Below are 27,458 nucleotides of genomic sequence, written 5' to 3'. Positions count from 1 at the left end.
TTTTGCTTTTGTAAAGGTGACTACAGTGGTCTCAGAGATTTTTTAAGTTCTGTACTGGGGAACCAACTGATGATGTTACTAACAGCAAATTCTAAATGGGAAGCATTCAAGGAAGTAATTTTGTAAGCTACTAGGCTTTTTGTTCCAACTAAGAAATACTGCTCTAGGTTTAGGCCCAAATGGATGTCAGATTAACTAATGAGACTTGTGGCAGAGAAGAAAAATGCATGGGATGCATATAAATTTTCAGGTGACACAGAAGCCTATGGTACATATAAGCTAGTCTGTAATCAAGTCCCAGAGGAGGTTAGGCAAGCAAAGGCAGATTATGAGAAATCTTTGGCAAAGGATTCAAAGAAAAAGATCAGTGACTTCTTTACTTATATAAACTCTAAAAGGAAGTGGATTAATCAGATTGGAAAACTTGATATTGATGGTTTCAATGTAGATGATCATTCTCGGATAGTTGCCAAACTGAACGAGTACTTTGCTTCTGCATCCACAAATGAGGAGTTATTCGTGGAGGGGAAGGCCAGAGGTTTACAGACTATAACAGGGAGTTAAATGATTGTTATAACTGAGAAAAAAGTGGAGGAGAAATTGTTGAAGTTAAAAATAGGAAAGGCACGTGAGATGGATAGGATCTATCCTGTTATATTAAAAGGAGGCGGCAAAGGAAGTAAGCAAACCATTAGCCATAATTATGAGAGCATAATTGGACTCAGGGGAGGTCCCTATGGATTGGAGATGTGCAAATGTATATCCAATTCACAAAGGGGGGGTCAAAGGGTGATACGAGTAATTCTTTGGCAAAGGATGCAAAGAAAAAGATCAATTACACAAGAAAAAGGTGACACGAGTAATTAACACACTTGTTAGTTTAACTTCAGTTCCAGGGTAAATAATGGAGTCACTGGTTAAAGAAGTTGCAGGATCATCTAGACAAGACTGCAGTAATAATTCAGACATGGCATTGGTTTTTATGGGGAAGTCTTCTCTGACCAATTCAATTGGATACTATGACGTGGTCACAAAGGAACTGGATGCAAAAAAATAATTTTTATATCATATTCTTGGATTCAGGAAAGCTTTTTATACTATTGCACATGGAAGACTACTGTATAAATTAGAGCAGTATGGCATTAAGGGCAAGTTGCTACATTGGATAAAAGGATGGTTGAATGGGAGAAGTCAGAGTGGTAATCAATGGACACTGCTCTATGTGGACTAATGTTATTAGTGAAGTCCCCCAGGGTGAGGTGCTGGGCCCATTGTTGCTTTGTGTATTCATCAACGATAGTGATGAGGGTATATCAGGCTTAATGTCCTGTTTTTTTTTCCATATGATACAAAGGTTAGCTGGGTTGTTAATGACAGTAAAGGCAGTATGCTACTGCAAATGGATCTGTATAAGTTGGGCAAATGGGCCAAGAAGAGGCAACTGAAGTTTGGTCAGTCTGAGGACGAGGTTGCCGGTGCGGACGTGCCTTTCTGCTGCTCTTGGAACAGAGAAGTTTTTTCTGATTTATTTTCTGCTTTATTAGTTTAAATTGACATACTAACTTATTTTCTAGAGTAGCTTTATATTCCTATTACGGTACTTAAGTTTAAAGTAACTTAGATAGAGATTTTGTAGGTATTACTTAGTATCGGAAAGGGTATCAAATACACGTGTTTACCGTTCATAAATATCGTAAATATCCGCCATTGTTACGGGAAAATTAATCAGTAAAATCTATTAATCTTGTCGAACTTCATTGGCAATTAAATTGTACTTTTAACTATACATATAACCACTTAGGTTACGTAACATAAATAATTAGTAAAAATAAATAATTAATACATAACTTGATACAGAAGTTATATAAAGGGATTTCGTAGATAACACTCGTTACTGAAACATAAATATTTCGTAGATAACACTCGTTACTGAAACGTAAATATTTCGTAGATAACACTCATAGATTTCATAGATAACACTCGTTACTGAAACATAAATATTCCATAGATAACATTCGTTACTGAAACATAAATATAGCGTTATAACTGTGTTTGGTTACAAGTTTAGGATTTAATTTTGTACAGAAATTGAAATTTTATTGAAAGTAAATCTAAATCATGACTCAAACCAGGGCAGCAAAGCAAAAGGCTCAAGCTAATGGGAATGCTGTGGCCCAGGGGAGAACTGAGGGGGGCAGTTGTCCTCTGAATCACAGCCTTTTAAGATGCACTATTTGCTTGATGTTTGCAGAGCAGTCAGGTATGGGACATGATACTGCCATGGGGGATGTCTTTGTATGTGTGCGATGCAAGGAGTGTAAGGAGATCAGGCGACAACTCAGCGTTGTTATGGGCCTATATGAGAGCTTGAAGGACAGGGTGGATGCCCTCGAAGGATTACAAGTGAGGGGCCCATCAAGCTCTCAGCTGCCCACACCAATGCCAGAGCTTGCACTTGGTCATCGCGCAACACAGCGGCAACCCCCAAGGCAGAATGCGCTGGTCCCAAAGGAACTAGTAGTTGTTGGTGACTCTATTGTCAGGGAAACGGGAAACATGCTTTGTAAAAAGGATAGGTGAAACAGGACCAGGGTATGTCTGCCAGGGGCAAAGGTTGATGACGTTGTAGAGCGGATATCATCTTTTAAGGGCGCAAAAGGTGATATAGTTGTACACGTTGGCACTAATGACATTAAGAGTAGGAGACCGGCGGAATTACTTGACAAGTACAGGTCACTGATTAAAAAAAGCCGTGAATTAGGGTTGAATTTGAAAGTGTCTGCAATTCTGCCCAGACACGATAGGAGGGAGCATATGATGAGAGCCCTGTCGATCAATTCGGCCCTGGAAAGATTGTGCAGGGCTCAAGGGGTAGAATTTTTTTTCAGCCTGGTCTGTACTTGTTAACAGGAGAGACTGCTTCTACAGGGATGGGATACACTTAAATAGAAAGGGTGCAAGAATGTTTGCTGATGCTATCGAGGCAGTGTTAGGTGGGTCGGAAAACTGCTAGATTGGGGGGATACAAGGACTAATAGATTAACAGTAGCCACTGGCAGAGGTGAAAGTGATTCTTGCACTGGTTCTATTGGAATGAGCCGCAGCCTGGAAAATAAGATGCAGGATATTTCAGGGACTGCTGGGAGTCACTGGGGTACAAGTAAACACATGGGTTGTGTTAGGGTAGCTAAGAAAAAGAACAGGTGCATGTATACTTGCGTGTACACCAATGCTAGGAGTTTAGTAAATAAATTTGATTTTGAGGTATTGCTCAAAACATCAAAGGCAGATATTGTGGGGATTTGAGAGACGTGGTGTCACACAGATATAAGGAATGCAGAACTGGAATTTGGGGAGTACAATGTGTACAGAAAGGATAGACAGGATAGGAAGGGAGGAGGGGTTATGCTATTAGTTAAAAAACACATAAAATCCAAGGAAGTGAAGCCAGTCGACATCGCTGGACAGTGCAGTGTCGAGTCAGTTTGGTGTGACATAAGCATTGAGAGATCAAAATTGAGAGTAGGAGTGTGCTATAGGCCTAATGACTCTGATGAGTATAATAAGAAACTGTTCGGAGAAATAGAGTGGGCCAGTAAATCAGAGAGTCTTATAATGGGGGATTTTAATTTCCCAGATATTGACTGGAATTTGGGGGCTGGTCACTCACACAGTAGCAAGGCTTTTGTGGATTTATTGGATGATTGTTTTCTACATCAGCATGTTCGGGAGGCAACTAGAGGGAGTAATACTCTTGATTTGATTATCAGTAGTGATTCTTCATGCATTAAGAATCTGCAGATAAATGATCCACTAGGTGGCAGTGATCACAGTGTTCTGAAGTGGGAGTTACTCAAAGAGGTAACTACCATTAGGGGTAAAGGGAAGGGGTATTGCTTTCGTAAAGGCGACTGAGACAGTATTTAAATATACTACAATGGACTGAGACAGTATTTAAATTCTATACAGTGGGATCAACTGATGATATTGCCAACAGCAAATTCAAAATGGGAAGCATTCAAAGAACTTATCTTGGAAGCTACTAGGCTTTACATACCAACTAAGAAATATTATTCAAGGTTTAGGCCTAAATGGATGTCAGATGAACTAATGAGGCATATGGCAGAGAAGAAAAACGCATGGGATACATACAAATTAACACGTGACACAGACGCCTATGATAGATACAAGTTGATCCGTAACCAAGTTACAAAGGAGGTTAGGCAGGCGAAGGCAGATTACGAGAGATCCTTGGCAAGGGATGCGAAGAAAAACAGCAAAGAGTTCTTTACTTATGTAAACTCTAGAAGGAAGGGGATGAATCAGATTGGTCCACTTGATATCGATGGGTCAACTGTTGATGACCCTGCTCAGGTAGCTAACAAACTAAATGAATATTTTGCATCGACATTCACACATGAGGAGTTATTCAGCGAGGGGAATGCCAGAGGTGTATTCAACTCTAGCAGTAAGCTAGAGAATCTTGTAATAACTGAGAGCAAAGTGGAGGAGAAATTGTTGAAGATAAACACAAGAAAGGCACCTGGGGTGGATGGGATCTATCCAGTTATATTAAAGGAGGCAGCAAAGGAAATAATCAAACCCTTAGCCATAATTATGAGAGCTTCCTTGGACTCAGGGGAGGTAACCATGGACTGGAGATGTGCAAATGTGATCCCAATTCACAAAGGAGGATCAAAGGCTGACACAAGTAATTATAGACCTGTGAGTTTAACTTCTGTTCCCGGAAAATTAATGGAGACACTGGTTAAAGAAGCACTGCAGGATCATCTAGACAAGACTTCAGTTATAGCTAGGACACAGCGTGGTTTTGTTAAGGGGAAGTCTTGCCTGACCAATTTGATTGGATACTATGATGCAGTCACAAAAGAACTGGATGCAGGGAATAACTTTGATATTATATACTTGGATCTTAGAAAGGCTTTTGATACTGTTGCACATGGAAGACTGCTGCACAAATTGGAGCAGTGTGGCATTGGAGGCAAATTGCTGCTATGGATAAAGGGGCGGTTGAGGGGGAGAAGACAGAGAGTGGTAATCAATGGACACTGTTCATCGTGGACTAATGTTATTAGTGGAGTCCCTCAGGGTTCAGTATTGGGTCCTTTATTGTTTTCTGTATTTATAAAAGATTTTGTTGATGGTATATCAGGCTTAATGTCCAAGTTTGCAGACGATACGAAGGTTGGCAGGGTTGTCAAGGACACTACTGACACTATGCTGCTGCAACAGGATTTGGAAAGGTTGAGCAGATGGGCTTCGAGGTGGCAAATGAAGTTTAACATTGACAAATGTAAAGTACTACATATGGGAAACAGCAACCCCAGAGCAACGTATCAACTCTGTGGTACTACACTGACAGTGGTAGAGAATGAAAGGGACCTGGGGGTAGTTGTGCAGGCAGATATGAAGTTCTCTGAGCAGTGCAGACGGGCTGCAAGAGTAGCTCATGGTGTATTGTCAATGATATATAGGAATTTTTCTAGCAGGGATAAGGAGGTGATTATTCCCTTGTATAAGGCAATGGTCAGGCCACACCTAGAGTACTGTATACAGGCCTGGAGGCCTCATTTCAAGAAGGATGTAGAGCTGCTGGAACGAGTACAGAGAAGGGCAACAAGATTGGTGAATGGGACAAAGGGGTGCTCTTACGAAGAAAGGCTTAAGTTTTGCGAATTACAGTGTCTGGAAACTAGGCACCAGCGAGGTGATCTGATAGAGGTGTACAAAGCCTTGAATGGTTTGAGCATGCTCAATGCTGATGGGATACTGCCTCTTGCTCAGAATAATCACCTGAGAGGGCATAAATTCAAATTGAGGAAAGACAGATGTAGGATAGATGTGCGGAAATTTGCCTTTAGCCAGCGGGTGGTTGGTAGGTGGAACAGACTTCCATCCCTTGTCGTGGAAGTTGATAGCCTAAATAAGTTCAAGGCTCAGCTGGACAGGTATTTCGAACGAACAGAGGGGTGAAGTGGAAGTGGTTATTTTTTATTTATTTATGTTACTTTTTTTTTTTTTTTTTTTTTTTTTTTTGGCTGATGCTACATAAGCTTGCTTTCTTGCATCAAATGCCTCTACTAATGCTAATGCTAACATTGACAAAATCAAAGTACTGCATATGGGTAGCAGTAACTCCAGAAAAATGTACCAACTGTGTGGTGTTACACTCAGGGTAGTGGAGAATGAAAGAGACCTAGGGATAATTGTGCAGTCAGATATGAAGTTTTCTGAGCAGTGAAGACAGGCTTTCAGAGCAGGTCATGGGTTCTTGTCATTGATATACAAGAATTTTGCTAGCAGGGATAAGGAAGTGCATATCATCCTGTATGAGTCGGTGGTTGGGCCACACCTTGTCACTAATGCAATGATATAGAGTTGCTAGAACGAGTACAGCGAAGGGCAACAAGGCTGGTGAGGGTAACAACAGGGGGTGTTCTTATGAAGAAAGGCTTAACTTCTGCAAATTGCAACATCTGGAGACTAGGCACCTGTGAAGTGATCTGATTGAGGTGTATAAGACTTTGAATGGATTGAGCAGGCTCAGTGCTGTGGGATTCTTTGTCTTGCTTAGATTACAAACATGAGGGGGTATAAACTAAAATTGAGGTAAGATGGTTGTTGAATAGATGTGTGAAAATTTGCCCTTAGACAGCGGGTAGTTGGTAGCTGGAACAAACCTCTATCTGTCATTGCGTAAATTGAATGTTTAAATAACTTAAAGGAAGAAATGGACAAACTTTTGGAGTGAATGGATGGGTGAAATGGAATTTTTTTTTTTGGCTGATATGCTATAAGCTTGCTTTCTTGCATCGTATGCCTCTACTAATGCTATGCAAAATACTACAATGGTTATTATAATCTTTATGATTATTTGAATATTCCACTCTTAAGCGTTATCACTTTCCTCTTTGCCTCTAAGAGTAATTGCTTTTTGTCATTTTTTTTTTCCTGACCCTCACTTAGGCACTTTCCTATTATCAGCTATTTTTAAGGATGAAATAAATTAAAAATACACATAGATGTTTAGCAGATTGACTGGCTGACTGTGTTTCTATCAACTAAGTTAGCATCATGGTATATGTGTGGGTCAGGCTGTCTTAAGTGTATTTATTAAAAAAAACAAAAGGGCAAGTCTGTCTACCATGAGTAATAATATGGGACGCAGCTCACTAGCAAAATATGAGTTTGACCTAAGTTGAGGATTGCCTGTACCTATATATTATTATTATTATATGCAAAAGGTGGGTTTGAAAGTCTTCTCACCCTACTCATCACATGAATATAAAGTAAGTGAAAACATAGGATGATAGCAGTCTGCAGTTTATATACATTATACTAATTAAAGGTGTCTGTTTAAGCATCCAGATGTCAGAATGACACTATTTTTTGTGACTCAGAATGATCCTGCACTATGTCCTGTGGGATATTTCACAGAGCATACCCTTGTTGATTTTGATAAAGGCAATCAAAGATAAAGGTGATAAAGTCTACAGGCTTCTTCAGTTATTCTGTTTGGTATCTTTCTCTGGATATACTGTTTTTAATTATGCCATATAATGTATTGTCACAAAAAAGAGAGATCAGGACTTCTTGGAGGACACTGAAGAGGCACCTGTACATGTGGTGATCCTCTTCCTTGCCACTTATCCCCAAACATGTCATGAAAGTATTCCTAGACACTGATTGTATAGTGGGCAGGGGTTCCATCCTGTCGGAACCAGCAATTGACTTAAATCTAATATAGTTGGAGAAGGATGTTATGTGCTTGTTTTCCATTAAGATTATTACTATATTTAATACCACTCATATACCACGGGCGCCTCCGTAGCCAGGTGGAAAGGAGCAGCAGTGCGTAGCACATGCTTCTTGATTAGACCGGGGTTCGAGCCCGTCACCACCAAATACGGAGGATGCGGAAAGGACACGGAATGACCACTGCATATCCCGGAGCAATATGGCCTTAGTTGCTAATGCTCCTAAAAAAAAACCAACAACAACAACATATACCACGTGAAATTAATAATATAGTTTATTAAGCTATTCGCCTGAACTACTGTATATTAAGGTGACATTTCAGGCATCTTACCGATACCCATCATCAGTCCGTGCTTTTGGAGGAACAGAAAATAGAAAGTGTTACAAATTTCAGTATATTGCAATAACAATTAATGTTACAATTACAAATATACAATTATAAAGTATTAAGTTTGGATTACTGTTAGAGCAGAAACCAGATATTAAATTAGACAAATCTTAGGTAAATACAAGGAGATTAAATTCTTACCTGCTGACAGGCTCCTTTGCCAATGTTCCCAGAAATGTGATGTGCATACAGGCAAGAGGTGCTGACAGTAGTTAATTTATAGGTGAGGGATTAAGTCAAGTAGCCAATAGAATTGTGCCAAGTTTTCTATCCTGAATACGGGGTTCTTGTGTGGTGGAGTCCGTATTGACCTTTGATTTCATACTGTGGTCATCAGGGTTGGTGTGCATGCTGATTCTGGTAGCCTGAAGAGGATTGAATGTGGGCTACTCTTCCAGACAATCTGGCCTAATTTCTCTTCCTGGTTTATCATTTCTTCTTCTATTTGCTTATCAAAAATATGGTTATATTGCTGGTTGAATTCGACTCCCTGATTTCTGTTGATTGCTGAGGCTCCAAACATTTTTATGAAAAAGACTTCTTTGAATTTCCTTCTTTTGTGTTGGCTGTTTGTAGAAAGGATTCTAGTGTTGTTGAAATCCCAAATGTCACCCCATTGGAATGCATGGAAGGTTGTATCAAACTTTAGAACTCTTCCATTTTGTACATCTTTTTTGGGTTCTTTAATTCTGCAATTTAGATGCTTGTATGATTCTCGTATATATGTAACCCCACACTTACAGTCTATTTTATACATAGGACCTCTAGAATTGTAGGGGTTATTGGGCTGTTGTTTTAAATTTCGCTTGATGGAGGCTGAACTCTTGAAAAAGGTGAAGATACCAAATTTCTTGACTTTGTTGCTATTTTAATAGACTGATGGTATGTAAGGTATCTACAGACGACCAATACAATAGAAGGAAATTCAAAGAACCTTCTTCATAAAAATATTTGGAGCCTCAGCAATCAATAGAAACCAGGGAGGCGAATTCAACCAGCAATATAACCATATTTTTGATACGAAAATAGAAGAAGAAATTAAGAACCAGGCAGAGAAATTAGGCCAGATTGTCTGGAGGAGTAGCCCACATTCAACCCCGCCTCCAGACTACCAGAATCAGCATGCACACCAACCCTGATGTCCATAATAAGAGATCAAAGGTCACTACAGGCCTCCACTACACAAGAACCTCAGATTCAGGATAGAAAACTTTGCACAATTCTATTGGCTACTTGACTTAATCCCTCACCTATAAATTAACTACTGGCAGCACCTCTTGCCTGTATGCACATCAGATTTCTGGGAACATTGGCAAGAGGAGCCTGTCAGAAGGTAAGAATTTAATCTATTTGTATTTACCTAAGATTTATCTAATTTAATATCTAGTTTCTATTCTAACAGTAATTCAAACTTAATACTTTAGAATTGTGTAATTGTATTTGTAACACTTTCTATTTTCTGTTCCCCCAACAGCATGCTCTGATGATGGGTATTGGTAAGGTACCTGAAACAGCACCTTAATGTATAGTAGTTTAGGTGAATAGCTTAATAAACTATATTATTAATGTCACATGGTGTATGTGTGCTATTAGATATAGTAATAATCTTAATCTGCTTAGAACATTCAATCTTTGGAGCTCTCAAACAACCTTCAACAATAATTATTTTCCAATTATATGTAGAATTCAAACACTGCAAACCCCATGCTCTGATCATCAGGTAAAATGGAGATTATCTGAAGTATATTGGGCAAAGTATTCAGCCTACATTTGCCTTGATAGCCAGCTTATCAGACTACAGCCCATTTATGACACCATTACTGAGAAAATTCTGGCCACAGCTTCTGAATAAATACCTCAGTCTTCTGCATTCAAACACAAAAATGTTAAACACTTGTTGAATGAAGCTTGTAGGAAAGCTAAAAAGAAAATTTTACAAAAAAGTAAAGCTTGAAACCTCTTCTGTAGGTTTTCAACCACCAACAACAACAACAACCCTAATTCTATATAAAAACTTAAATACAACAACTTAGAAGAAAAGCCAAAAAATACTCATGGATACAGTTCACCTCCACTATCACAAAGGATACTAGTAGTCAAATTATCTAGAAAAAAAATTCAACAACTGAATGATAAATGTCCACTAATTTTGACTCCAATCTTCATCATAAAAGAAATAACCAATGTGCTTGCAGAGATTTTCTCTCAAATGTCTGCCACTTCAGCATATGACAGCTTTTCTTTTCTTACATATCAAAGCTTTACCATAAAAAGGTACAATATAAATTTTCATACTCTCCAATAATCAGCCTTTTAATCTGCCTGAACTCCAAGCAACCCTAAACAGATCACCCAACAGCATAATGGAATCTTTTATGTAATGCTGAAACATCTAAACAGTACAACTTTGAATTTGCTGTTAATTTTCTATAACCAGATTTTTTCTTGAAGGTGCATATTCCTCTTCCAGGCATGACTCTATTTTAGTCTTTCCTAAAGCAGGAGAGGACCAATCACTTGCACAAAATTACTGACCAGTCTCCCTCACCAGCTGCCTAAGTAAAATGCTAGAAAGTATGAAACTATGCAACTTGCCTGGGTACTTGAAACTAATGCAATGATAAATGACAATCAATTTGAATTCTGACAAAACAGAGCCACTTTGGATCTCATTGTCAAAGCTGAGACTGACATCCTCGTTCCTTTAGTAAAAAATAAGCATCACAATTCTTGATATTGAAAGAGGACACTTACTGCAATTCATTCGACATTTTCTTCAACACAGAACCTTTCAAGTCCATTATCAAACTGTACTTTCTTGATTTTATACACAAGATGTCAAATATCTTACAGGGATTGATTACTCAGTGCTACTCTTTTTTTCACCTAGGCTAAACACACACAGAAAATCCCCAGTACTGTAGAACTATATATGTATATGTGGGGAAATTTGCCTTTAGCCAGCAGGTAGTTGGTTGATGGAACAGACTTCCATCCCTTGTTGTGGAAGTTGATAGCCTAAATAAATTTAAGGCTCAGCTGGACAGGTATTTCGAACGAACGGAGGGGTGCAGTGGAAGTTTTTTTTTTTTTTTTTTGGCTGATGCTGCATAAGCTTGCTTTCTTGCATCATATGTCTCTACTAATGCTAATGCACACCAATGATCTTACTATATCTTTCCATTCACAAAATATTCAAGCCACTAAAAGAAAGCTGCAACTTTCTATAAATAAGTTAAATATGTGGACACTACAGAATGGATATTGTTTATCAGAACAAAAAAAATAGCTGAAATTCACTTCTCCAAAATATGAAAGATATATCCAGAACTCAAATTAAAAAATAAACTCATCCCTCTCACCCGTAGTTTTAATTTCCTAGGTTTGATGTTGCCCACCAAACTCAACTTTGGCTTACCTATAACATACCCCTGAACTATCTATTTGAAGAAACTTAACATGTTTGGATCCATCTCTCCCATGACATGGGATACTTATGGCACTCCATCTAATGGAAGAGCTGGATCTCACTGCTGTTGTCTATGACTAGGCTAAGAAAAGTGTGTTGACCACAGTTAAAACATTTTTGGTACTTCACACTGCTTTAGGGACATTTAGAGCATTCCCTGTCTAGGACTATACAGAGGTACATGAACCTCCACTTCACCGTAGAAGGAAAATGCTGCTCCTCAATTATGCAGCCAAACTTCACAGCTTTCCAGCCCATCCCGTTTGGCCATTACTTTTCGACCCTGAATGGACAATATTCTATAACAGGAAAGTCACTTACAATAGACCCACTGGCATTAGACTAAAAGATTTGATGCATGCCTGGAATTTAAAGATACTAATATGGCTGTGCCATCCTGGTCTGTAAATCTCCCACTCCATGATACCTATTTTCAGCAATGTGGGAAAAAATCTCTGGCAAGTCAAAATATTAAGCAACTTTGCAAAGGCCATGTTCTCAACAACGCTCAGAGCTACCAAATATGTATAGATGGTTTGAAAACAGCTCTGCCATTGGTGCTGCAACTATCTTTTCTTCTTTTATGGCCCCATATCGCTACCTGCTGAATGTGGCAGTTACACCACAGAATCATATGCAAATTAAATGAGCCTTAGAGAAGGCATATTTCATAATGCTGCAGGGTTAACATACACTGACGCTATGACTGCATTATCTGGATTAAACAAATTTTCATTCAATCATATTATCATTAGCATTAGTAGAGGCATTTGATGCAAGAAAGCAAGCTTATGCAGCATCAGCCAAAAAAAAAAAAAAAAAAACCCACTTCCACTTCACCCCTCTGTTCGTTCAAAATACCTGTCCAGCTGAGCCTTAAACTTATTTAGGCTATCAACTTCCACGACAAGGGATGGAAGTCTGTTCCACCAACCAACCACCCGCTGGCTAAAGGCAAATTTCCTCACGTCTATCCTACATCTGTCTTTCCTCAATTTGAATTTATGCCCTCTCAGGTGATTATTCTGAGCAAGAGTAAATCAAATTAATTTAATCAAATTCATCATAAATCAAATTAATTCCTGAATAAATCATTATAAGAGATAATAATCATTCAGAGAAGTTTTGCTGGGTGCCAACATTACAGGTAATGAGAGGTGCAGATCAAACAGCCAAATACTGCAGTGCCAGAAAATTATCAAGTACCATGTATAGATTTTTGAGGTTTATAAAAAGGGTCTTTGTAAAAGAATGGAGAAGTTTACCTCAATATGATATGTACAACACTTCCTACTTCTATAAGTTTTCTATATGTAGAAAACTTCTCTTATTATTTTACAAATATTGATATCAACATAGAACATATTGAGCATTATAGCTCTAGTTCATACTATCAAAATAAGAAGGGTCTGTAATTTTCAGTCATCAGAAATCTGGAAGTCACAGATGAACAATAAATTGCTCCAAATCAAACAGGAACAACTATTATAGAATTCTAGCTTCAAGCAAAACAGACAGGAAGAATTTTACTAGCAAGATTATGCATATGGCATACACACCCAACCCATATGTTTCTCCTAGTGTGGGATGACCGTCCTCTATGTATGCATTGTTCATCACCGCTAAACATATACTCTTATATCTAAGAGTATATGTGTAATCTAAAAGTATATGTGAAATGTATACTCTTAGATTGTACTTGCTATTCCCATAATAGAAAAAGTATTTTCACTTTATCGTAATTGAATGAACCCTATTATCCACATTATTGGAAATGGTGCAAATTCAAATGAACTATTTACCTTCCTGATGAAAATAATATTTGTTGTCAGATATCATCTTTGAAGACAATTGGGGCCAAATTATTATAGAAGCATAATATAGGAATAGGCCCATTTTGGCCTCAGTTTCCCCTTGTTTACTTAAAAAATCCATACCATTATCTTTTTTAGGAATTGTGTGCATATGAGCAAATTGCCAAGCATAAGAAAAAACACTGGTGGAATAAGAAAGTGTAAAAAGGTGACATAGAACAGGAGAAAGTTTGGGAACTCAGGTTTTCAGAACAAGTGGAGAAATGCCATTGGGACCTAGAGCTTTCTTCCCATCAAGATTGTTCAGAATTCTTCTGACATCTTTCTGTCAGAAGACCACAGAAGGCATTGAGTGGAGTGTGTTTAGTATAGCAGGAGGTGATATGCCAAGATCATTATTATAAGAGTTGGAAGTAAAGAAGGAAACCCTTATTGGAAATTCTTCAAACAGGCCTCTGAGGTTGGGTATATTCATACTGTAGTTTTTAGTGTTTTGCACCAACCTTGCGTAGAAATAAAAATAAAAACACCAAGGAAACTGAACTTTTGATAACTGTGTTTATAATAAATTACAATAACCTGTATTTACAATAAATTTAACTTTACAATTAAAATCTGCTACATTACAATCAATAAAATGCATTAAAATATACTAGATTAAAAGCGATAAAAATCGTAGCTTTCAAAGGCTCCAGCCTTCTTCTTCAGCGGTGTTTTCTTGTTCTGCAGTACATCTTTAAATATCAGTAGGTTAATGGTACTCCTCACGTGTTTTCATTCACACGTGTTCCGTTCTCTTGCGTTGTGGAACCGGAAGTGGCTCGAGCGGAAGTCATAAACTGTTCATCCCTTCTGAGGATAGTGGTCTCAAAGATGGGATGAATCCGCGTACCTCTATCTCTATTAATGTTAATTGTAGAACAAATCCGCAAACTCTCGAGCCACTTACGGTCCCAGAACTTATGCGCCCGATCGGTGATGATAGCATCGTCCGGGGAGATCTGGTGTTGCTTCTCCCAAAAATGCTCGGCCACGGCGGACTTGCCATATTCCGCATTTCTTATTGCCTTAGTGTGTTCCCCCAGACGATCTTTAAGACGGCGTTTTGTGATGTAGGGGAAACAAAACGCCGTTTTAAAGATCGTCTGGGGGAACACACTAAGGCAATAAGAAATGCGGAATATGGCAAGTCCGCCGTGGCCGAGCATTTTTGGGAGAAGCAACACCAGATCTCCCCGGACGATGCTATCATCACCGATCGGGCGCATAAGTTCTGGGACCGTAAGTGGCTCGAGAGTTTGCGGATTTGTTCTACAATTAACATTAATAGAGATAGAGGTACGCGGATTCATCCCATCTTTGAGACCACTATCCTCAGAAGGGATGAACGGTTCCGTATGACTTCCGCTCGAGCCACTTCCGGTTCCACAACGCAAGAGAACGGAACACGTGTGAATGAAAACACGTGAGGAGTACCATTAACCTACTGATATTTAAAGATGTACTGCAGAACAAGAAAACACCGCTGCAGAAGAAGGCTGGAGCCTTTGAAAGCTACGATTTTTATCGCTTTTAATCTAGTATATTTTAATGCATTTTATTGATTGTAATGTAGCAGATTTTAATAATTCATATGTATAGTTTATTGTAAAGTTAAATTTATTGTAAATACAGGTTATTGTAATTTATTATAAACACAGTTATCAAAAGTTCAGTTTCCTTGGTGTTTTTATTTTTATTTCTACGCAAGGTTGGTGCAAAACACTAAAAACTGCCTTATTGGAAACATTACTTATATCAATCATCAAATAAGAACTGAAGATTTATCAAGTTGAAATAGCATATAGAAGTTGCCATACCATCATATCTGATATTTAAAACATAAAAGTATTATACAAGTTATTTATTTCGTAGTTTTTACAGCAGATCTGATGGAAACAAGATTTGAAATTTCAAAAGAATAGGCCAAAATTTGCCATTGTGGTCTAGTATGTTTGAAAACAATGGTGTGGCAGTTGAAATATGTTATCTGTTATTTATCATGGCTTGCAAACAAAATCTCAGTCTGCTGATTGGAAGTCTCATGTTTCAGTGTAATATGACTTTAGATGCCACTTGTATAAATAATAATTTTCATGTTTTTGAAAAAAAAGAAAAATTTGTATTGTCTGGGAAAGTTATGCTAGAATTATTTTTTGACTATAAAGGCATAACTCATTATGAATTTATAACTAATTAACATAATGACCAGGTAAAATAATGTTACGAATATATACAAAAAAAATTTTATTAACATTATTAACATAATGTTATGTCTATTTACTAAAACAATTTTATGCTATGTGGTTTTAATATTATTATTATTATTATTTTGAAACTAAATAACTCTTTAGTAATTTTCTGATGAAGCAGAAATTAAGGCAGTTATGAAATGTGTAGAGTGCATTTAGTGTCAAATGGCACCAGGGGTTTCCCCCATCTCTGCAGGCAGTTATGAAGAAATCAATTAAGAAATTTTAAGAAAAGCACTTTGTAAAAGATTTTTTTTTGTGATAACAAGGGGTTTGGTGCATAAGTAATGCCATTTTGGCCATAAAAGTATAGAGATATCCAATACAAAGTTGAAATTTATATAATTTATTAAACAAACACTGGAAGCATGTATACATTATTCTCTGTATGTATCTGTCCACCTTGTTTATCAATACATTTTTGCCAGATTGTTCTCTCTAACTCATATATGCATTGTGATTAAAGGATGGACCCTACTGTTGAAGCCATCATATCACTGACTTTTTCAGCTCCTTTTCACTCAAAAAAAAAAAAAAAAAAAAAAAAAACAGTGTGTGCACCCTGTATGCACAAAATGTTTTATTTAATGTGAAAACATCCTTAGGGAATGTACACTTGAGATTGTATTTTCAACATTTTTCTTCACAATTATAGTACATGACAAAAGAAAATCAAAACCGTTTAAATTTTTAAAATCGAACAGCTAGTTGTTGTTGTTATTTCGTTTTTAGGAGCATTAGCAACTAAGGCCATATTGCTCCGCGGATATGTGGTGGTCATTCCCTGACCTTTCTGCATCCTATGTATTTGATGGCTCATGGGCTCGAACCCCGGTCTAATCAAGAAGCATGTGCTACGCACTGCTGCTCCTGCCCACCTAGCTACAGAGGCGCCGAACAGCTAGAACCAATGTTACAAATCGTGTAACGTTTTATGCTGAAATCCACTACTTACTCTGTGGAATCAACATTAGTGACTTAGTTAGTGCCATCTAGTATTATTTATGCATTGTCATGTCATTTGGTATTATGTTGCAAATGATGTTGGGGGATACAAGGACTAATAGATTAACAGTAGCCACTGGTAGAGGTGAAAGTGATTCTTGCACGGCTTCTATTAGAATGAGCAGAAGTCTGGAAAACAAGATGCAGGATATCTCAGAGACTGCTGGGAATCATTGCAGTACAAATAAACACATGGGTTATGTTAGGGTAGCTAAGAAAAAGAACAGGTGCATGTATACTTGAGTGTACACCAATGTTAGGAGTTTGGTAAATAAATTTGATGAATTTGAGGTATTGCTCAAAGCATCAAAGATGGATATTGTTGGGATATCAGAGACGTGGTGTCACACAGATATAAGGCATGCAGAACTGGAATTTGGGGAGTACAATGTGTACAAAAAGGATATACAGGATAGGAAGGGTTATGCTATTAGTTCAGATACACATAAAATCCAAGGAAGTGAAGCCAGTCGACATCGCTGGACAGTGCAGTGTCGAGTCAGTTTAATGTGACATAAGCATTGGGAGATCAAAATTGAGAGTAGGAGTGTGCTATAGGCCTAATGACTTTGATGAGTATAATAAGAAACTGTACAGGGAAATAGAGTGGGCCAGTAAATCAGAGTGTCTTATAATGGGGGATTTTAATTTCCCAGATATTGACTGGAATTTATTTGTTCACTCACACACTAGCAAGGCTTTTGTGGATTTATTGGATGATTGTTTTCTAAATCAGCATGTTCAGGAGGAAACTAGAGGGAGCAATACTCTTGATTTGATTATCAGAAGTGATTCTTCATGCATTAAGAATCTGCAGATACAGGAACCATTAGGTGGCAGTGATCACAGTGTGCTGAAGTGGGATTTACTAAAAGAGATAATTACCATCAGGGATAAAGGGGAGGGTTATTGCTTTTGTAAAGGCAACTACAGTGGTCTGAGACAGTATTTAAATTCTATACAGTGGGACCAACTGATGATGTTACCAACAGCAAATTCAAAATGGGAAGCATTCAAAGAACTTATCTTGGAAGCTACTAGGCTTTACATACCAACTAGGGCCTCCATAGCCAGGTGGGAAGGAGCAGCAGTGCGTAGCACATGCTTCTTGATTAGACCGGGGTTCAAGCCCGTCACCACCAAATACGGAGGATGCGGAAAGGTCAGGGAATGCCCACTGCATATCCCGGAGCAATATGGCCTTAGTTTCTAATGCTCCTAAAAATCAAATAACAAATAACATAACATACCAACTACGAAATATTGTTCAAGGTTTAGGCCTAAATGGATGTCAGATGAACTAAGGAGACATGTGGCAGAGAAGAAAAATGCATGGGATGCATATAAATTAACACATGACATAGAAGCCTATGATAGATATAAGTTGATCTGTAACCAAGTTACAAAGGAGGTTAGGCAGGCGAAGGCAGATTACGAGAAATCTTTGGCAATGGTTGCAAAGAAAAACAGCAAAGAGTTCTTTACTTATGTAAACTCTAGAAGGAAGGGGATGAATCAGATTGGTCCACTTGATATCAATGGTTCAACTGTTGATGATCCTGCTCAGGTAGCTGACAAACTAAATCAATATTTTGCATCGACATTCATGCATGAGGAGTCATTCAGTGAGGGGAATGCCAGAGGTGTATTCAACTCTGGCAGTAAGCTAGATAATCTTGTAATAACTGCGAGTCAAGTGGAGGAGAAATTGTTGAAGATAAACACAAGAAAGGCACCCGGGGTGGATGGGATCTATCCAGTTATATTTAAGGAGGCATCAAAGGAAGTAAGCAAACATTTAGCCATAATTATGAGAGCTTCTTTGGACTCAGGGGAGGTCCCCATAGACTGGAGAGTGCAAATGTGACCCCAATTCACAAAGGAGGATCAAAGGCTGAAACAAGTAATTATAGACCTGTGAGTTTAACTTCTGTTCCAGGAAAATTAATGGATGGACTGGTTAAAGAAGCACTGCGGGATCATCTAGACAAGACTTCAGATATATCTCAGACACAGCATGGTTTTGTTAAGGGGAAGTCTTGCCTGACCAATTTGATTGGATACTATGATGCAGTCACAAAAGAACTGGATGCAGGGAATAACTTTGATATTATATACTTGGATCTTAGAAAGGCTTTTGATACTGTTGCACATGGAAGACTGCTGCACAAATTGGAGCAGTGTGGCATTGGAGGCAAATTGCTGCTATGGATAAAGGGGTGGTTGAGGGGGAGAAGACAGAGAGTGGTAATCAATGGACACTGCTCATCGTGGTGTAATATCATTAGTGGAGTCCCTCAGGGTTCAGTGTTGGGTCCATTATTGTTTTCTGTATTTATAAATAATATTGATGATGGTATATGAAGCTTAATGTCCAAGTTTGCAGATGATACAAAGGTTGGCAGGGTTGTTAAGGACAGCCTGATGCTATGCTGCTGCAGCAGGATCTGGAAAGGTTGAGCAGATGGTCTGAGAGGTGGCAAATGAAGTTTAACATTTACAAATGTAAAGTACTACATATGGGAAAGAGCAACCCCAGAGCAATGTATCAACTCTGTGGTACTACACTGACAGTGGTAGAGAATGAAAAGTACCTGGGGGTATTTGTGCAGGCAGATATGAAGTTCTCTGAGCAGTGCAGATGGGCTGCAAAAGTAGCTCATTGTGTCTTATCAATGATATACAGGATACCTCATTATCCCTGCTATTTGGCATAGCAGGGATAATGAGGTGGTTATTCCCTTGTATAAGGCAATGGTCAGGCCACACCTTGAGTACTGTATACAGGTCTGGAGGCCTCATTTTAAGAAGGATGTAGAGCTGCTGGAACGAGTACAGAGAAGGGCAACAAGATTAGTGAATGGAACAAAGGGTTTCTCTTACGAAGAAAGGCTTAAGTTTTGCAAATTACAGTGTCTGAAGACTAGACACCGGCAAGATGATCTGATAGAGGTGTATAAAACCTTGAATGGTTTGAGCATGCTCAATGCTGACGGGATTCTGCCTCTTGCTCAGAATAATCACCTGAGACGGCATAAATTCAAGGCTCAGCTGGACAGGTATTTCGAATGAACGGAGGGGTGAAGTGGAAGTTTTTTTTTTTTCCTTTGGCTGATGCTGCATAAGCTTGCTTTCTTGCATCATGTGCCTCTTCTAATGCTAATGTCATAATACAACTTACTCTACCAAATGAACCTCTGGCTTGTAGCCGTGAAGGGTATTGTGTACGGCGTGTGCCTTTTGTATGCAATAAACAGTTCTTCTTCAAATCAATGTTAGGGATGAGTTAGCTTCATTAGCATCATCTAAGGGTCATTTACGTCTCGTATTTTTATTACCAATCAGTTTTACTTCAATCCGAAAAATTTAGTAGGTGCCGCCAAAGATGTTTTCACACCAAAAGTGTTTTCCACAGAGATATCTCTTTGTATGTATAAATAACAAAAATTCAATGGAGCCAAGCTTGGGGTGTATGCATGATGCGGCAGAACTCTCCACTCCGGGTCTGCAATTTTGATCTGAATTATATGGTTAGTATGTGGCATGACATTATCATGGTGTAATATGATTTCGTGTCCTGTCGCATCTTTCCTTTTTGTTTTATAGGCCTATTAAGCTTGCCAAGCATTTGGCAGTATCTTTCCTTATTTACAGTATGATCTTTTTCTCAATAATCAACCAAAATTGTTACTTCTATCCCAAAACACTGTGGCCATAATTTTTTCTAATGATCATAATTTGAGATTTTGTTTTATTGAATGATAGATGTGTCCATTCCATAGACTAACATTTAAAGTAAGGTCGTAATGGAAGATCCAATTCTCATCAGTTGTTATCAGGCCTTAAAATATTGAAATTTATTGCATTCCTGCAACAAATCTTAATAGATCTCCTTCTTGGAGAAATTCATTTCTCTTGCTAACAGCTTAGATACCCATTTCCTATCATTTAATGTGTGTAAAATGGTTGATACACTTCTCTTGGGAACATGCTAGTGCTGGCATCATTGCACATAGAGTTGTTGTCCTGCCTTTTTGAGTCATTTCAAACAAAATATTGGTATTTTCTTCTGCAATGTGCACATAGACTTTTGTCTTCCATCATTGGTTGATCACAAATATCAATGACCCCTTCTTTAAAACTGCAAATGTGATTTATTTCTTATCATTTAATGTGTGTAAAATGGTTGATACACTTCTCTTGGGAACATGCTAGTGCTGGCATCATTGCACATAGAGTTGTTGTCCTGCCTTTTTGAGTCATTTCAAACAAAATATTGGTATTTTCTTCTGCAATGTGCACATAGACTTTTGTCTTCCATCATTGGTTGATCACAAATATCAATGACCCCTTCTTTAAAACTGCAAATGTGATTTATTTCTTATCATTTAATGTGTGTAAAATGGTTGATACACTTCTCTTGGGAATATGCTAGTGCTGGCATCATTGCACATAGAGTTGTTGTCCTGCCTTTTTAAGTCATCTCAACCAAAATCTTGGTATTTTCTTCTGCAGTATGCACACAGACTTTGGTCTTCCATTCATTGGTTGATCACAAATATCAATCACCCCTCCTTTAAAACTGCAAATGTGATCTATAAACAACACATTATATCAATAATGTCTTATTGGTATACTTTCCTGACTTGGGACTCTGTCATCCCTTTCTGACCTTTGGCAGAAAGGGATGACAGAGTGACCTTTGACTATTAATGACTTCAGATCTCTAAAGACAAACTTTTATTTTTGCATTTTTATGTCTTGGAAAATATTACCAGCAATATATAAAACTTCATGATGCTGCTAACTCAATTACAAAAAATTTTATTACCGAAGTAGCATTAGTTATGAATTGACTTTGAGTGATATAAAAATGTAAATAATGAGGGTAATATATTTTTGAAGTGTAATTATCTATAAATATAATTGTTTAAATAAATATTCAGTTATTGAACTTTTTTCATTCTACCTTTGTATATATGATTGCACAGTTTGTAATACACTACTGTTACCTCCTGTTTATTTAAGGTGAAGTTATGGTTTGTGTTTTAGACTTCAAACGGGAAGTAGGTCTTTGGCATAGTATATTGACAGTAAGTAGTAATTTTTGCTAATTGATTTTTTGTTCTGAACTGCTAATTCATATGTTAAATTAATACTGACATATTACATTTTGGTTCTTTTATAAAATCAATATCTGAATAATGCATATTATTAGGCCATGTAAGAGTTGGCATTTACATATTCATAATTAATGAATACGTAAATAATGGCGCCTCCTTAGCCAGGTGGGCAGGAGCAGCAGTGCGTAGCACACGCTTCCTGATTAGACCGGGGTTCGAGCCCGTGACCACCAAATATGGAGGATGCGGAAAGGTCACGGAATGACCACCGCATATCCCCAGCAAGGATAAAGGGTAAGGGTTGGCGTCAGGAAGGGCATCCGGCCGTAAAAAGATTTCATGCCAAAACAGTAAAAACGCTGACCTCATATATAATGGGAAAAAGGCGAGGAAAAAGAAAAAGAAGAAAAAAAAAAAATTAATATGTAAATAAGTTAATTAGTTAATAAAGGTTCATTAAATTTCAGTTATTTACAAGTGGAGAATTTTCATGCATACAAGATACTTCTACTTCCTATTTAAGGAAGTTGAGTGGACACAAATATTGACCAGTAGAGCAAACCAAAAATTTAGTTACTTGTTTTTAGGACTTTTTAAAAACATCCTTATAGTTGAATTTTCATTATATAATGCACTAAATTATTCTATCAAGTTTTTTTATTATGATCTTTTAAAACTTCATACAGAATTCTAAGTGACTGATTATGAAATGTATGCAAACTTGTGTCAGTGACCCAAGTTTGGGTTGCATCCAGGTTTGGAAATGCTGCCATATATATTGTATGCAGATAAGTATAAACTTTTGTGTAAATCGTGCATAAAATGTTCCAATATAAAGGATTTATATAAAGTACACTTGTGCACACATTTGAGTTTCAAAATAAAATAAACTGTGAACAGTGTTTTCAAGCTTAAACACTAGATTTTTATTTTCCCTATAGGCCCTGAGTGCCAAGCAACATGCTGACTGTAATTTTATAGAGTGATATCCATTGTATGAATGTTGTTGGTTTTTTTTTGTTTTTTATTAATCTTAAATTTCTGCTTACAGTATTATTGTGGACAACTTAGTGTTCTGCATTTCTCTTGCAAAATGCTGCTACTGCTTTTTTTTTTTTTTTTTTTTTTCATTGCCTTGTTATCCAGCAGCACAGCTGCTGTGTCCACATAGTGAGGTCAGTAAATTAGCATTAGCATTAGTAGAGGCATATGAATCAAGAAAGCAAGCATAACAGCATCAGCCAAAAAACCACTCCCATTTCATCCTTCTGTTCTTTCGAAATACCTGTCCAGCTGAGCCTTAAATTTATTTAGGCTATCAACTTCCACAACAAGGGATGGAAGTCTGTTCCACCAACCAACTAACCGCTGGCTAAAGGCAAATTTCTGCGCATCTATCCTACATCTATCTTTCCTCAATTTGAATTTATGCCCTCTCAGGTGATTATTCTGAGCAAGAGGAAGAATCCCATCAGCATTGAGCATGCTCAACCATTCAAGGCTTTATACACCTCTATCAGATCACCTCACTGGTGCCTAGTCTCCAGACACTGTAATTTGCAAAACTTAAGCCTTTCTTCATAAGAGTTCCCTTTGTTCCATTCACTAATCTTGTTGCCCTTCTCTGTACTCATTCCAGCAGCTCTACATCCTTCTTGAAATGAGGCCTCCAGCCTTGTATACAGTACTCAAGGTGTCACCTGACCGTTGCCTTATACAAGGAAATAATCACCTCCTTACCCCTGCTAGAAAAATGCCTGTATATCATTGACAAGACACAATGAGCTACTCTTGCAGCCTGTCTGCAATGCTCAGAAAATTTCATATCTGCCTGCACAATTACCCCCAGGTCCTTTTCATTCTCTACCACTGTCAGTGTAGTACCACAGAGTTGATACGTTACTCTGGGGTTACTGTTTCCCATATGTAGTACTGTACATTTGTCAATGTTAAACTTCATTTGCTACCCCTCAGCCCATCTGCTCAACCTTTCCAGATCCTGTTGCAGCAGCATACTGTCAGTAGTGTCCTTAACAACCCTGCCAACCTTTGTATCATCTGCAAACTTGGACATTAAGCTTGATATACCATCATCAATATCATTTATATATACAGAAAACAACAATGGACCGAACACTGAACCTTGAGGGACTCCACTAATAATATTAGTCCATGATGAGCAGTGTCCATTGATTACCACTCTCTGTCTTCTCCCCCTCAACCATCCCTTTATCCATAGCAGCAATTTGCCAGCAGTGCCACAGTGCTCCAATTTGTGCAGCATTCTTCCATGTGCAACAGTATCAAAAGCCTTTCTAAGATCCAAATATATAATATCAAAGTTATTCCCTGCATCCAGTTCTTTTGTGACTGCATCACAGTATCCAATCAAATAGGTCACGCAAGACTTTCCCTTAACAAATCCAAGCTGTGTCCGAACTATAACTGAAGTCTTGTCTAGATGATCCTGCAGTGCTTCTTTGAACAGTGCCTCCATTAATTTTCCTGGAACAGAAGTTAAACTCACAGGTCTGTAATTACTTGTGTCAGCCTTTGATCCTCCTTTGTGAATGGGGGTCACATTTGCACATCTCTCCAGTCTATAGGTCCAAAGAAGCTCTCATAATTATGGCTAAGGGTTTGCTTACTTCCGTTGCTGCCTCCTTTAATATAACTGGATAGATCCCATCCACCCCGGGTGCCTTTTTCATATCCTGAAAAAGGCCTCTGAGGTTGGGTAAATTCATGTCTTGACGATAAATAAGCTCATACACCAACCATTAATTGAAATAGCTCTTTACTGTGTCTAGAATTTACAAATTAAAATGACATATTTACAATAAAATTTAATGTATAACTACTATGATACACTATACAAGGATTAAAACTGTAATAAAATCATTGTGATAAAATTAAAATTACCTAAAATAAACTGGATTAAAAGCGATAAAACCTGTAGCTTTTGGAAGCATCGGCTTCCTTCCTCAACAGTATTAAATCTTCTGGCAACACTTCCTTATATATAACAGGCTCACGGTATTTCACCACGTGGTTCCATCGGCTCATGGTCAGAACTGGAAGTGGAAATAGCTCGGGTGCGTGCAAAGCAAAACCGTTCATCCGTACTTAGGACAATAGTTTCAAATAGGGGATGCAAACGAATACCCCTGCCCCTATTCATGGTATTGTTGTCGGATGAATAGATTCGCAGGCTCTCGGGCCATTTATGGTCCCAGACTCCATGCGCTCGATCCACAATAACCGCATCCTCTGGGGAGATTTGATACTGCCTCTCCCAATAATGCTCTGCCACAGCAGACTTGTTATAATCAGTGGTTTTTATAGCATTTAAATGCTCCCCCATACGATCTTTTAACTGCCATTTTGTTTCACCCACATAACATTCCCCACAATCTGGGCATTCTATCTTATAAACAACTCCACTACTAAGGTCCTATGTGATTGAATCTTTTATCTGGGACACAACTGTGTGCAACATCCGCCCGGGAAGCTGCATGCAGCGTGTTTTGAAACCCCATAAAATTCTGGTTAACTGCTCAGTAAGATAGTAAGGAACATATGCGGTATCCACAGGAACAAATGGTTCCCTATGGTTGGACATTATTCCTTTGCTGTATCTGGCCACGACTCTGGGGGTACCCGCATTTTCTGAGGTCTGCTGTGACCCGTTTGATTTCACATTCTTTATCCTCAGAAGTAGTACAGTGTGATGTTGCTCTATCTATTACAGCTTTTACCGCACAATTCTTATGTTGTCCAGCTTGTGCTGAACTGTAGTGGGTGTATTGACCTCTACACATAGGTTTTTTAAAAACCGAAGTTTTTAGCCTATGGCCTATCCTAGAGATCAATACATCCAAAAATGCAAGGGTGCCACCTGTCTCCATCTCTGAGGTAAACTGTATAAATTGGGAGAAGCTATTAAGCCAATGAAGTGCATCCTCCTCTCTCCCCTTTTGGACCATGGTTTTGATGAGTTCCAGTTTCCTCATGGGAAACTGGAACTCATCAAAAACTCTACTTTCTAACTCTTCCATGGCCAGATTGGCCAAGATGGCACTAGGAGACACATTGAATTGTACCTAGCTATTATCTGTAATAATGTAACTTCTGGACAATTGGCTCTCATTAGAGGACTGGTTTCGGATAAAGTCATTAGAGTAGCGAATTTATATAGGCAGAGGCAGATTATGAAATTCAATAGGTTAGTAGGAGAAGACGCAGTACAGCGTAATGATAGAAATAATGATAGAAATACTCACTTTGTACACAATTTGTAATTTTTTTTTTAGTAAGTTGCCTACTACTAGTAGGCAACTTACTAAAGAGCAGGAAGGAGTTTTAAATCTAGTCCCTAAGTTCACGCTTGTACCTTCCAAACCACCCATTGCGGAGATAGCAATGGGTATTGAACGAGCAATTTGTAAGTTACCAGAAGCCTTAGCCAATGTGATCTGTGTGAAGTCAGCCGCTATTTTGAGCCAAGTGAGGAAAGCACCGCCGAATCTTAACTCTAGTCAAAGAAGAGCATTAGAAGATTTAAGAAGAGATGATGGAATTGTAGTGTTGCCCGCAGACAAGGGGAGATCTACAGTAGGCTTAAACAAAGAAGATTATGAGAAAAAAGCATTGGAGCTTTTACAGAATAATAATACTTATAAAGTTATTCAAAGAAACCCATTAGTTGCCCTGGAGCGATGTGTTAATAAATTGGTATAGATTTGGTTAAAGGCAGACAAGATTTCCAAGGAGACATATTAGTCTTTGCATGCTACTGGATGCCAACTCGCCAGGTTCTATGGATTGCCAAAAACTCACAAGACAGAAGTCCCTCTTAGATCCAGTGTCTCATTTATAGGCAGCCCCACATATGCCTTGTCAGGGTATTTGGCAAAATTGATTTCGCCTGTAGTGGGTCAGTCTGACTACGTCATTAAAGACAGTAAAGAGTTTGTGGGATTTGTGAAGGATTTGATCATAGATGAAGCATATGAATGGCATTGAGTGACGATGTCTCTCAATGCCATTCACACGCTTCTTGATTAGACAAGGGTTTGAGCCCGTGACCACCAAATACAGAGGATGTGGAAAGGTCAGAGAATAACCACTGCATATCCTCGGAGTAATATGGCCTTGGTGGTCACGGGCTCAAACCCCGGTCTAATCCAGAAGCGTGCTATGTACTTCTGCTCCTACCCACCTGGCAATGGAATCGCCGGATCCTGCAGTGGGTTGATAATTGCTGCAGTTTAAAAAAAAAAAAAAAAAAAACGGACCTCCATAGCCGAGTAATCAGGAGCAAGAGTGAAATAGCACACGCTCTGAGTAGACCTATAGTATTATACCTCAATATTACACTGCTACCATAATAATACAATGGGATACCCAAGTTTTTACTTTAATGAAAACCCCAAACACGAAATGTATTACAACCTATAGTACTTAGTACCATCCATGGGATGGAGGTTGAGAAGATGAAAGAAGATATTTGTGGGCATTAGACTACAACTTCTGTAGATTGTAATTTTCAGGAAATACGTATGAAGGAAGGTTGTTCCAGAAAACAGA

At 38.2% G+C, this 27,458-nt stretch overlaps 1 protein-coding gene across 2 annotated transcripts in view; it reads left to right on the top strand.

Moving 5' to 3' along the window:
• Nucleotides 1-27,458, top strand: part of LOC150087127 (disco-interacting protein 2-like) — a 1,128,863-nt gene that overhangs the window by 475,451 nt on the left and 625,954 nt on the right. For both annotated transcript variants that reach the window (XM_090372979.1, XM_090372978.1), the window contains exon 18: nucleotides 21,775-21,839. In XM_090372979.1, coding sequence (XP_090229105.1) covers nucleotides 21,775-21,839 — 65 coding nt within the window. The remainder of the gene's footprint in view (nucleotides 1-21,774; nucleotides 21,840-27,458) is intronic.

Source organism: Mastigoproctus giganteus, chromosome 4, assembly GCF_048544385.1.
Source record: "Mastigoproctus giganteus isolate SK-2022 chromosome 4, ASM4854438v1, whole genome shotgun sequence".
NCBI lineage: Eukaryota > Metazoa > Arthropoda > Arachnida > Uropygi > Thelyphonidae > Mastigoproctus > Mastigoproctus giganteus.
The sequence above is the reverse complement of the archived record's forward strand: the minus strand, read 5'-3'. Positions and strand labels throughout refer to the sequence as shown.